At 31.5% G+C, this 14,507-nt stretch overlaps 1 protein-coding gene across 1 annotated transcript in view; it reads left to right on the top strand.

The window, feature by feature from the left end:
• The window catches only part of LOC126740459 (uncharacterized), a 77,056-nt gene extending 64,276 nt beyond the window's left edge, over positions 1-12,780 (top strand). Inside the window, exon 3 of the mRNA XM_050446491.1 lies at positions 8,751-12,780. Coding sequence (XP_050302448.1) covers positions 8,751-9,214 — 464 coding nt within the window. The 3' untranslated portion in view covers positions 9,215-12,780. The remainder of the gene's footprint in view (positions 1-8,750) is intronic.
• The last annotated feature ends 1,727 nt before the right edge of the window (positions 12,781-14,507 follow it).

Here is a 14,507-nt window from a genome sequence, read left to right as displayed (position 1 = left end):
TTTTATTATTTGTTGATATTTCGTCCTCTAAAAAGGATATATAATTATTAAAATCACGTTTTATTAGCCCCTTAGATCGACTTCTTAAGAGTTTAAATATGTTTAGATCAGATGGGTTTTTATATATTTTCCATTTTTTGTGAAATTTATTTTTTTCCTTAATTACTTATATGTTAGGTAATATGTATATATATGTATATGTATATATGTTAGGAAACGTGTCAATTAATTGCTGTTCTAAAATATATCTTAAAAGATCAAGTGGATTGCATATTTTTTCGGAAGAGGTTTTAAGAAGTTCCGAAAAAAATACCAGCTCATCTGTTAAATTAATATTTAGGTCATCTGCGTACACGCTTATTACTTTTGCAGAAAACTCTTCTACTTCTGATTTAGATAAACATACATTAGAGCTAAGTTTTGAAATCAAACCAAACAACTGGGCAAGATCTGAATATGCATTACACCGTCGTTCTAATTCATTGACCAGCTTATCTACTATTACTAAAAATGACTGCGTGCAAAATATTTCTCTTTCATTCAATAATATTTCATTTTTACCGTCCGGGTATTTTTTTCGCTTTGACCTGCCCATAGAATACTCATATTCTTCCTGTGGTAGTAAACTTTTGGCTTCTTCTTCAAACAAGTCAAATTGGTCTCGGAAACAGAAAACACTTCTGATTAGCCCTTTTAAAATGTTTTCACCAAACAACAAATCCAGACCTGGCTCTTGAAGTATATTGGAAGCTTCCCCAAAAAGTCTTAAAATTTTGCTCCAAAAAGTAGCCATTACAAGAGTCTCAATTTTTATCATTTGTTTAGAAAGTCCCATGGCTTCTAAATTGATGTTTTTTTTTTCTGATGGATCATCCGACATAATTTTTAAGCAGCTGTTTATTTGGACATAGCTTGTTACTAACGCTTTTGCTGCATCTTCTCTACAGCTCCAACGAGTGGTACTTAACGACTTGACAGTAAGGTTTTTGCCAATATTATCTAAAAACAAATGCCATCGATGTGTGGAGGATCCAAAAAAAGCATACAATTTTTGCAAAAAATTAAAAAACTTTGTAGCATCAAGGCAATCGTCAACAGCACATTCTCCAACTAAATTTAAAGAGTGTGCAAAACATGGCACATAAAAAGCTACCTTTGTAATTTCTTTTATATATGCTTGAAGGCCATTATACTGCCCCGACATATTACTAGCATTGTCGTATGGCTGTCCACGACAAAATTTTAAATCCAGTGTATTCTTTGTCAAAAAATGTATAACAACCTCCGACAAGGATTTACCAGTATGACTGAAAATAGGTACAAATCCTAAAAATCTCTCATATACTTGCCCACCCTTTTCACTAGAGCAAAAGCGGATAATTATCGATAACTGATCTACGTGCGATAAATCTGGAGTCGAATCCACTATTATTGAAAAATATTTTGATGCTATTATATCTTCTATAATCTTTTTTAGTACTTTATCGGACATTATTTGGATAAACTCCTCGCAGATAGTCTTAGACAAATAAGAAACAGTGTCTTTACCTTTATTCCCATAATTCTTAATATGATTATCTATAAAAGGATCAAATTTGGCAATTAGTTCCAACATTCCCAGGTAAAGACCATTAGATGGTGACCCAAAAATCTCATTGTCACCACGAAAAGGCAGACCCCTTTCTGCCAGAAATTTAATTACAACTACAATTCTTTTAAAAACATCAATCCAATAATTATTTTTTTTCTGAAAGGCTTCTGCAATAGTTTTGTCTAGTCGGGGACAAAGGTACAGTGGGGCCCCTCTGAATGACGGGGCCCGGGGCTCCATCCCCTTTAGCCCCATGGGTAATCCAGGCCTGGTTGTCATTCCCCAGAAAGCTTATGTTAAATAGGTTATGTTCTTGAATAAGAGCAACGAATGTGAACCATGGATGCAATGATGGTAGCTTAAGTAGAGCCACTAATTAAAACTGCAAACTTATCATCTGATTTTGATAGTGATTATTTTTAAGGTACATATTAATTTATGCAATATGGTAATATAAATTTAACAGTAAAATAAAGCAAGAAACTTCTATATAATTTTTTCGAAAACTTAAAATTAAAAAAGATACAGTGTTAAAAAAAATATATTTGTTTCCTTATTTTTTTTTTAACTTTTTTTCTAGGGTACCGATTTTCGCCAAATTTTGCATGTATGTTACTAGTGTCTCTTTGTATTCACCCTATTAATTTGTTGCTAGTCGTCAATGACAAAAGCTGTCATTCACCTTAGCAAAATGACTTAGAATTTTTTTGTTTTAATCTTTATATAAATTTGGATGTTAAGTTAATATAATTTTAATTATATTAACTTAATAAATTTAATTAACGATTTAATTATCGGTTTTTTATTATATTATCGGTTTAATGAATTAATTTAATTATTTTTTTATTTAACGAATTCTTGGTACTCTAAAATATTGGAATAGGAATAAATAGCATCCATATAAAATTTATTTAATTCAGGAGCTTATTGAAACTAATCACCTCCGCAAAATAATGAATAAATGTAATGCAAACCCACAATTTTTAAGTAACATGGTTTTTTTACGACGAGGCGAGTTTTTCTTAAATGCTTCTGTAAATAGGCAAAGTTTTCGTTATTGGGCACCAAAAAAACCACACTGGAGTATAGAAAGTCACACAGAATTTCCCAAAAAATTAAACGTATGGGCAGGAATTGTGGGCACGTCAATTGTGGGTCCCTATTCGCGAACAGTATGAGATTACGTTACCAACATTTTCCCAAATAGATGCATTGGAAGGGGGGATTTTATTGAATGGCCAGCAAGGTCGCCAGATTTAACCCCATTGGATTTTTATCTATGGGGTTACCTAAAATCGAAAGTTTATTTTGATAAACCTGAAAGCTTAGAAGAATTAAAAAATAGAATTAGAGCCGAAATACAACAAATCCGGTCTCAAACAATTAGTATACAAGAATTTGAATATCGAGTTAATTACTGTCAGGACCATTAACTGTCAACAATTTGAACATTTATTTTAATTTTTTTATTATGTTTTTTCTATAAATTGTTTCAAAAATTCATAGTTGTTTATAAAAAATTTAGTCGCAAATTTCTTAATAAATATTGAGGTTAGGTATAGGACATGGTATACAAAATATACTTAAAATATTATACAGAATTAAAAAATAAAATAAAAAATGGGTGTTTCTATTTAAAAAAATTAAGTTAATCGCTCGTGACCAATTATGTGATAAAGATCATTTGTTGGAAATTTTTGATAGAAAAGACAGTATCTAAGTAAAAAAAAAGAATTACGTTGTTTTGGGTCCATATAGCAGCCAAATTTACACCTTCAAAATAACGAACTAAGAAAGACGTTGTGCATCATTATTCTACTGAGAATATTCCGTTGAAACAAAAACCCTAGTTACAAAGAAACTGTGCTTTCGAAAAAACGCTATTAAGCTAATAACTACCCTTGTACGTCATTTCTTTCGTAGGACGAAAACGTGAATTCCCTCGGCGAAAATAAAACTAAAACCCGGTTTTTAGAGGCGAAACAAAACAACGGCGAAACCCGCCGGTATATAAACATAAAAGGTAAATTACACCTGAAAAATTTAAAATCAGCGGCTTGTAAAAAGGCCCATTCGGATAAACAGCGAGACATCCATTTTTAATTCGTATATGGCCGCCGGTAAAATTCGCGAAATACCCGAACCGTCGCATATATAATATATGAACGGGGGTGGATTCTATGTGTGATAAATTGGGGATTTTCCGGGGAGGGTATTATGTGGCTTTGTACACCTGTTGCGGTATATTATTAATTAAACATTAATTTTTGGCATTTACTGCATTAGGAAACTTAAGTTTAAGGCAAGGTTTTTATCACACGTCATATTTAATTGATTACTATATTCTGAAAATTAGATATTTCTGGCATAGCCTAGTATAGACTTCAAACTATCTAGATTTTTCATGAAAAAAGAGGTTAGAAAACGGTTTGTGATCTTCTAAAGCATCTGATGTAAGTCAAGTAAGTCATACTTACTCCTTCTAAATTCTGAGCTATAGGCCTGCAAAATTAGAGATAATTGAACTTTTACGTAAACATGTCAAATTTAACTTCTAGGATCAAAAAATAACTTCCAAGTGTCTTTATGAGTTTTTTTTATAGAAAGCCAAGTTTTAGGTGAAAATGTCACCCCTTTTTATTGTAATTTTGGTTCTAGAAGAAGTTCAACTTTTCTAACATTACTAAGCGATCAAGATGATTTTGGAGCTTTATGATAACCTCAAAATACACGTTCTCTATAACTACTACATCTTAAAATGTAATAATTAAAATAGGCCAAGTTTTACTTTCCTTGGTGCTGAATTCAATGGCAGAATGCCTAAGTTTATATCTATGGCTATTTTGCTACAAAATGACACTTTTATGGCTTGTTTGGTAAATTAATTTATTTGTTGTATTTTATTTGGCAGGGACCATAATGAGTTTAAATTAGTCCCAAAAAAAACCAATTTGTTATTAACACTATATCAACTAAATCTTTTTAACGGTGCCAAATTCAATAGCAGAATGCTTAGATTTATCTGTTAAGTTTATTATATAAAGTGGTACTTAGCATACTTTTAACGGTGCTGAATTCAATGGCGAAATGCTCAATTTTTTTTTAAGCAATATATTCGGAGATATGGCACTTTGTCCAAAAAAGACATTGATAAAAAAATTATTAACTTAAAACTCAAAATATCAAAAACTAGTGGGAATATTCCTGGAAGATGTTAAGCATGTTATTCAGAAAACTATGCTCTTTAAATGTTCTTTTGAGCCTAAATGAATACAAGCTATATATTTAAAGTTATTGAACATTTTATATACTGATATGCAAGAAACACGTTAATATTCAAATTATTAACTAATTTATTCATTCGACCATTTCTTTCTTACCTGTTGAATTTGTCAAAGAAATCATGGAAATGGGGCATGTGATCTTCATTGGTGCCCAACTCAATGGCAGAATGCTTAAATTTAAATTTACGTCTATTTTTGACATATTTTAGCAAATTGAACTGCCAAATTAAATTATAAGGCGGAATTAAAATAGCTAAGTTTGCATTAAGTAGTAATATTATATATATAGACTAATATTTCTTAATGGTGCCAAATTCGATTACAGAATGTCTAAATTTATCTTTTAGCTCTGTCGTTTAAAGTGGTGTTTACCATATCATAAAAAGGGTATAAATTGAATTTTTCTTTGTCACTTTAGATTAAGCAGTACGTCATTCGTATATGATGGTAAGTTGAATTTGTCAAGGACACTAATTCGACAAAGTTCCAAATCCAATGGCAGAATGCCCAAGTTTTCATGTTAAATGATTTTGCTGGAACATATAGTGACGTCTTAAAATTATATTTTGTTTAATTTTTTTACATGATACCTCCTCATAGTGTGATGTCCTTTTCATTTTTCCTATCCCCTCTAAGTATGCGTATATTTTGTTCGCTATTATGAAATAAAAAAAACATTTCGCCCCTTTAATTTTTTTAGATTCCTGCATTTTGAGATTTTAGGCCTTAAAGTCAAAAGTTTAACCACATAACAATAAAAATGAAATTGTACTTAAAATATCCCAGGAATATTCATTTTAACTTGCGTATATTCCTTGTATTGTTTACCTAGTAAAATATTATTAAATATTCATCAGGTTCCGAGCAACGTAGACTTGAGAATATTACAGAAAAAATCATTAAAATATTATTAATAGAATAGTTTTTCCCTCAATGCTTCATATTTATATTCATTCTTTTCAAAATTTAACTTAAGCCTAAGTAACAGATACATACAAAAGCTGATCTTCATAATTTTTATTAAAAAACTTTTACACTCTGTATCTAGAAAACGAAACAAGTTAGGACATACGTTTTTATGAAAAAAACCTTCTTTTTGACTGGTAAAAACACCCTTGAAATCTTTGCACTTAATTTTGAATCACCCTGTTTAGAATCTACACCGAATAAGAAAAAAAGGAAACGTGCCTCGCGCTCATTAAAATTATGCATAATATCGTGAAACTAAATTTAAATTTGGGCGAATTTTCAATTTCGAAGCGGCAAACATACGATCCAACTTCTGCCGGCTGGATATAGAAAACACATTAATAAAATTAGCGGAACGACGACTACGACGTCGACGTCGTCGTCGGCGGCGGCGGCGTCGGGTTGATATTAAAATAAAGCAATTATCAAAAGGGACGTCAAAATGCCACCCCTTTATTTTCACCGGTAACACATGTTGTGCCGAAGTTTCAATTTTGTGCAAATTACTTACGCGATTTTCAGGGATTTTCTCGTTTTCTCGTTTCCTTTTTTTTTATATAGTTCATGTACATACATGTTTAAGGCCTTAAGGAGTCTATTGATTACAAAAGGTCTGACTAATAAGAATCCATTACCCCAAAAAAATATTTATAATTAATTAAAACATATTCCTTTAAAAAAACATCGAACCGTTACAGGACTATTTTTCCAAGTTGTCCCGTAATATCTTAAATATTCGATCCATTTGGCATCAAGGACCAACGATTCCAGAACCTACCTAATAATAATAATTATATTTATTATTTTGGTAAATATAGTAACTCTGTATTTACCCCATTTATTATCTAAGTATCTAATATATACACAAAAAAAATAAAAGCTTAACCAAACTGATATATCCGAAGTGTTTATCCCAATCAAAAAATTTACTATGAAACATTTAATACCCAGACAAATTTACGATATTCCAAACTAATAAATAACAGCAACTCACCTAGATGACTAAACACCTGTGTGTACATGTGTAGTACTGTTATCCAATAAACAATAAATACAATAAAATTATAAGAAATATCACAATTTCCAATAAACATTTAAATTAAATGCCTAATAATATACCCAAGTCATATAAAAATAATTTCTAAAACCACCAGGCCTTAAATTTAAAGATATTAAAGAGATATTTCTAGCATATTTATTTTTCTTCTCAATAATAGTAAATTTTAATAAATCCTCGACTAAAAATCCTATTTTAACTTTACCGCCGATGTATCGTATATCCCGATAAAGTTAAAAGTTTCTCGCCACTAATGAAGACTTAATTTCCCGTTTTTTTTTTTTTAATTTCTATTAAGGGCATTTTTCAAGTATCCAATTAAACGGGATCGTATTATGAGGAGCGAGAGGTTAAAAATGCATTAAACCCCGTCGGATCGCCCAGTTTGCATTAAGATAACCCGATATAACCGTTGAAATTTTAATGAATTTCGCGAGGGTAAAGGGGCCGTTTTTTCTTATTTGAATTGCTTCATTTTCTTTGAAGTATGATTACTAATTATTTACAGTGCATTTTAAGGGTAAAAATTTCTTAAAAGCGTCATATGAACTTGTTAGTATGAGGAACAAATACAAATTTCAGTCATAATAGGACTAGAGATAAAAAATCAGTTTTCAGAATGCACTCTGATTTTGACACACCAAAAATTTATAAGAGTTTGATTGTAGCGTTATTGGTGTTTGTTGAGGTACGTATTAAAACACTCTACACATTTAATTACGCTTTATTTGTTTATAATTATTTAATTAGATTTAAAAGTCGCGCCAATAATCAGACCTGAATCGTCCACCGAGCGGCAAAGGTTTCAAATATATTCGGTAGACCGCTATTCTAAGTTTCTAGGTACACCCCGAGATGTTTCTCGAATGCGGGAGAATAACGAGTATATTCTTAAGTTTATTGCAATGTTTGGCTTTTTTAAATTATAGAATATAAAAATTTGAGTTATTACAGGCAGGCCTAGACTCTAGCCTATAAATATGTTAATTGTTCTTATAATTTTTAAACTATTTTGCTGTTATTTTGTACTTTAAGTTGATTTAGGATTCTGTCATGGCGTACTTTAGTCCTTCCATAATAATTGACACGTATATATACGTATCGAGTATCGAGCGTGCGATCCTAAAGGTGAATTCACATGACTTGGTAACGAAATGACTAACTCGTTACAGGTTCTACTTACGTTTAGTTTATTATTTTCATCTATAGTGTCTAGTTTTTCGTAGTTTGTCTTGGTTGAGGGTCCCAATTTAGGTTATTATAAATGCCTGTATTTTAAATTTATATAAAGGTATACTTGCTTGTTTTGACTGACTTGATAATCTCTAGAAATTATTGGTTAATTATTATTAATGATTTTTTAATTTTAATTTTTAATGCTAGTTTTTGACCCCCTGTATCGTTTTTTTAGTTAAATATTAAAATAGTCTGTTAAAGTGGTCCTTCCTCTCAAATAAAACCAAAACTAACCAATAAATAAAGGCTACTGAAAGGGAGTAATCGGTAATTATGTTAGGGCTTATAAACATAGGTTTTCACATGAAATTAAAAATATGTCAAAAACGGTTACACTTAGGTATAGGACATTATACATAAAATATATAATTCCATTTTAAATAACGAAGTTGACACCTACTTCCGGTATAACCGGAAACGTCACAACTGTCAAAATATTTTAGTTGTGTGGCCCCCATCGACTGTGCCCTGTTGCCAAATTTTCAAAATTTTTGAATGATTAGTTTCCGAAATATTGATCGCGTCTATTCGTCGTGAGACACCCTGTATGTTTTTTATTGTATGCTGTTAAATAAAATCTGTTTATTATTATTATTATTATTATTATATATAGATCCGAAAATCCCACGACTGGAATACCGAACGAACGCCACCACGGGAGACGAAGACTGTTGCTACACCCACTGCGGCACGCCGGGACGGGGGGAGGAGGGCGGCCACCTGCCGCCCCCGTCATACGGCGGCGACTTGCCGCCCCCGTACTGTGACACCGACTCGACGGGCGACGAGCCGTTTTTTTGCCAACAGTGCCCCCCCGAAGAGCACGACCCGGGGTCGGCGCCTCACTCGAACCTCACCGCCGCCGAGGTGGATCTGCCGCCCCCCACAGCAGCCGCCGCCTCATCCGGTGCCTCGAGGACTAGAAAAAATTTAAATTGTTTTTTGTTGTTTCGGTGGACCGTAATTTTATGGACGCTCGCGCGCCTCCTCTTGATAACTTTAAACGACTTTTTCAAATTAGGAATTAATAATAATATAGACGCCTTAGTTCATCGGACAGTTGACCAGTGTTGCTGATAGGAGGTATATACATGTATTATTAGTATATGCCTTTTGACTGATGATGTCGTAATAAGCGAAACGTCGTCAGCGCCGTCGTCGTCGTCGTCGTCGTCGTCCGGAAGTAATAACGTTTTAGGGACGGGGTTTTCAATAATATTAATAATAATACAAAATAGGGTTTTGTTGTTATGGAAATGTTATGGTGGAAGGGGTCTGTCGGTGTGTCTGATGTGCGTCGGTACGTGGAGTTGCTCAAAGGGTTTATGAGTGGGGACTACGGGGGAAAAGGGCGGCACTTTCATTCATTCTAAATACTCATCTAAAATTTATTCTAATAATAAAATAGTCAGTCAAGGAAATTAAGAAAAATTACACTGACAGCCATATGTCACTATGACAGGTGACATTTGAATAAAATGTGTATGTCCAGTTTTTTTATTAATAAGGAACGTCTAAAGTTTCTCCACAATTTAATGCTACTTGCTAATTGAGTTGGATCTGGGGCCTTGTTTCGGCCTAAATTAATCCATCCTCAGGGCGATAGTGAAAACCTTTTGCCCATGAACATTATACTTTATAGTCATAAAAAGCGTCACTTGACTTTTGACAGATGACTTTAAAATCAGGAGCGTATTTAGGCCATATTTTCCAATAGGCGTAACAGTAAATTGTGGATTTTTGGTTTTTTTGTGATCCAAAAATCTTTAATGCTCTTGATAATTGAGTTGGATTTGGGGTCAAATAAAACTCAAGCTTTTGATTTTATTACTGCCGACGTTTCGGTCTATATTAAGCCATTCTCAGGGCGATCAAAAGTGAAAACCTTTTACCCATAAACATAGTCATAAAAAGCGTAGTGAACCTCAAAAATGCTTATAATAATATGCAATGGTCTTTTTGCTACAGTCTAAAAAGACGTTGTTTATTAGTTAATTAATTATTTTTAGACTAAAGCAAAAAGATCATTGGATATTATAAGCATTTTTGAGGTTTACTACGCTTTTTATGACTATAAAGTATAATGTTTATGAACGAATGATTTTCACTTTTCATCGCCCTGAGGATGGTCTAATATAGACGGAAACGTCAGCAGAAAAAAAATAAAATCAAAAGCTTGAGTTTTATTTGACGCCAGATTCAACTCAATTAAAAAAAAACACAATCCACAATTACCTATTGGAAAATATGGCGTGGATACGCTCCTGATTTTCAAGTCATCTGTCAAAAGTCATGTGACAGCTGACATTTAGGCCATGAGTTTTCTGTCAATGTCATATGGTCAATTATACGTCAGTATAATTTACAGGGTCGTACTATTTTTTTTGACTTATTTTAAGTTCTTAAAAGAAGATTATCTGAAATAATTTAAAACAAAACACAAAGTTTGTGTTTTAATGCGAATAAAATTAATTTTTTGCACGATCTGGACAATTTTTGACTGTTATTCCAGGCATGTTATTTCATTGCAATTTTTCTGGATAGACACCGATTAAGTGACTATTGATCTATAATTAATAAGCCAAATGTTACTTTGACAAAGGACATTAAAATCAAATGTGTATTTTCTTAAAATAATAAAAATCCCTCAATACGCGTCCGATATTAACTTCATCTGTCAATAGTCAAAATGACAGCTTGTATTTGGCCATTAACCTGTCAATCTTTCGTTGACATCTGATAATCATACTTCATTTTTTTTAATATTTTATTTATTCCAGGCTCTTGAATCTATCTAGTTTTTGCCTTTGATTTCATACTATACCAATTCTCTTCTGGATGGACGCCATTTTTCCAAAACAAATGGCTTAATGACATTGACATATAATCAATGATCCACACTTCAGTTGTCACTTAATAAATGACATTAATTTTAATGTTAGGTTGTTAGGCTAAAACACAATTTAATTGCTACATTGACATATAACGAATTAGCCAAACGTCATTTGTCAGATGACATTAACATTTAAATATTTTTTAATTAAGAAAGACTAAGTCCCAAATTTATTTTATTAAAATGTGAATCCTATGGCTTAAGTCATCTGTCAAAAATAAAAGTGACACTTGACATTTTGTTAATAGTTTCGCAAAGACAGCGTTGATTTAGGAAAATACATAACACTTAATTGATTGGTCTTTAAAAAAGTCTTTAATAAGACTGATATAATATTCAGGATGATATATCCAGATTACGTAATTATTACTAAGTGAACTCTGTATAAGTGTACTTATTAATCCAGAACATCTGTAGACATTTAAATCCTTTGCAAAAAGACTAGCACGGTCCTGTCAAATGACCAAGGACAAGTAAATAATTAACCAAACGTCAATTGTCACTGTGATTTTGACAGTTGACATCAAAATCAGGACCGTATTGAGCGTCCTTTTCCTTCATTATTTTTCTTTAATCATCAAGTCGCCTTTACTCCCCCACCCCTCGCCTCTAACAAAGGTTTTAAAAAATTAATAATTAGTAGTAATTAAAACGATTTTAGAGCTCACAAAAGAACGAAGAAAAAAAAATATATACAAATATAATAATTATCAACACGATGTGTTCAGAATTAAACTCAACTACGTAAACGTCGTTTATTATTTATATATATATTTGTTTTTTAATTTAAATTTGCGGCCAAATGGTTATTATGATGTTGTTTTTTGCGGCGGTTTATATCGGAATTTTTTGCAGTTTATCACTTTTATTACGTTTATTAGTGCTCAAATATATAGTTAGTTAAATTGTTGCCTTGAATATTAGGGAAATGTTGACAGATTTCAAGGAAAGCAATGAAAAGTACAGTTTTTTGAAATTTGGAACTATAGAATTTTGATCTTCTAGAATATTTCAGAGCCACTTTAGGGAATTCTGGAATAAGTTTCCAGCTATAAAAAGGATTTAAGCAAAAATCAATAAAAACTGAATATTCTATATTTAATTTTGTATTTAATTACAAACATAATAATGAGACTTAAGAACTCTACTGAATTCAATGAACGGAACATTAAATTATTATGACAAAATTGGAGGAATCACTTAGGTGAATATATACATGAATTATTTATATTTTTAAATTCTCGATTACTCAAAGAAAATGAGAAATAAAAACTTATCAATGTGTAAAAGTGGCCGAAGAATCAATAATTTAGTACTACGTACATAAAGAATATATAGAATAATTTAAATATACACAATGTAACAGAGCTTCTTGTTAGGAAATTAACCTATTTTTGCTTTCGTTGGATATATGCCCAAAAAAAGTACTTCAATCGATCAATTATATATTTTGTCGACGTTTCGATCTCTATGAGATTATCCTCAGAACTGTATATTGTAGATCCTCCTCGTTAATAATAACTGTAAGAAGAATTTAGAACTTTTTCTTAAATGCCATAAATTATTGTCATTAACTAATTGTTATATTCGTCTAGGCAGTTGATATTAATGCCTGAACCTCATAATTAATCATTTTTAATGCCTGGAAGAAGTCAAAAATTAATTTAAATGCCTGATAAACATTAATCATCTTCAGAAGACGTAGTCATTTATCATTTGTTCCCAAATAGTTAAAAGCCCTTTTTTATCTTCCAGGCATTTTAAACTAATAATTATATTATTCCAGGCAGTTGATATTTATGCCTGGAAATCGTAATAAATTGCCTAAAATACCTGGAATAACTTTAAAATTATTTTAAGTGTCAGAATATTCCAGGCAGTTTTTTAAACTTCTAGGCATATAAATTCGTCCAGGCATTTAACGCCTATGGAAATCGTAGAAATTGCTTTAACTCTTAGTCTACTTACGGCACTTGTAAGTACTACTAAATTCTGGTACCTTCAAATCCCAAGACCAGAAATCTATTAGATTTACTAAATGTTTTTTGTAATTCTGATTTAAAAATATAGTGCTATCACTTATCAAAATGAGTTTTTGCAAAATTGTATTTTCTTATTAATTTATTTTTAGTGGTACATAGAAGTACCGTTGGGATATTTACGACAATAAAAAAACTCCAGTGTACAAAATAAAATAAATTTTATTACCAAGTAATTTCATGATATTCAGTAAAACATTGTTTTTTTTCGTTGTAACATAAAAAAACTTTAGGAATAGGGTTTTGATTGAATACCTCTTGAACTGCATTGTTCACATCTTTCACGGCGTGTTTGAAACTGCACCCAATGACGACCAAGGTTTTCAAGTCTTACACTGTCTGATACACTGTAGTTGTACTTTCTTCTTTTTGTAGGATTTAATGATCCATCAGACAATCTTTTCCTGATTTTTTGTAAAGGAGACATGTTTATTAGCCCCATAGTTAAATCTCTCCTAAATGTGAGCAAATCTTTGCTAGAACCTAAATCTAAAAAGTGCTTGGATACATTGTAGCTGTTAACAAATGTAATTTTAAACATAGCCCAAAATAAACGGTGCCACCATGAGTTAGACAACTTTTTTGTATAAACGTTTTTCTTTGCCATTTTTGTATACTGTCTTCAAATCTAAAAATGCAACGTTATTTATCCCAATGGTACTTATAAGTACCACTCTGAACTAGGGGTCATAAGTGGTGTTATTTAATAAAAATTGTATAAATATTATTCTAGTATACTCTTTTAACATAAACAAAACAGGAATTTTACCATAAATAACTTTAAAAATTAAAATTTCTAATATAAAACTAGAAAAATACATACCAAATTTATCACACCACCCACTGTCACGGTCAGCTGCTAACTGAAAGCATAAAATGTCAAAGCAAGTAGTGGCAACCTAAATTTTGTATTTACCGATAGGTACTTAAAAGGATCGTCAGAATTTAAAAGCATTTTTTACATGTAAAGAGGTTTTATGGGCTTTTATAAACATGGGACTTTAAAGTACCGTCAGCTGGTAAATCTTATAAACAATTTGAAGGTCATGGGAGACTAAGGGTTAAATGCCTGGAAGAATTTAGACATTACTTTAAATACTTGAAAAACATAAATTATTAAGTCGTAGTCATATTTCACTTTCTTCCAGATAGCTGAAGGCATTTTTAATTTTCCAGGTACTTAAATTAATTTTTATATTTGTCTAGGCAGTTGACATCCAGGCCTGAACCTCATAATTAACTATTTTGAATGCCTGGAAGAAATCAAAAATTAATTTAAATGTCTGAGAATTATAAATTGTCTTCAGAAGACGTAGTAATTTTTCATTTGCTAACCCCAAACAGTTAAAAGCCCTTTTTTATCCTCCAGGCATTTAAACTAATAATTACATTATTCCAGGCAGTTGATATCCATGCCTGGAAATCGTAATAAATTGCT

This window comes from Anthonomus grandis, chromosome 9 (genome assembly GCF_022605725.1).
Source record: "Anthonomus grandis grandis chromosome 9, icAntGran1.3, whole genome shotgun sequence".
In the NCBI taxonomy this organism is placed as follows: domain Eukaryota; kingdom Metazoa; phylum Arthropoda; class Insecta; order Coleoptera; family Curculionidae; genus Anthonomus; species Anthonomus grandis.
The sequence above is the reverse complement of the archived record's forward strand: the minus strand, read 5'-3'. Positions and strand labels throughout refer to the sequence as shown.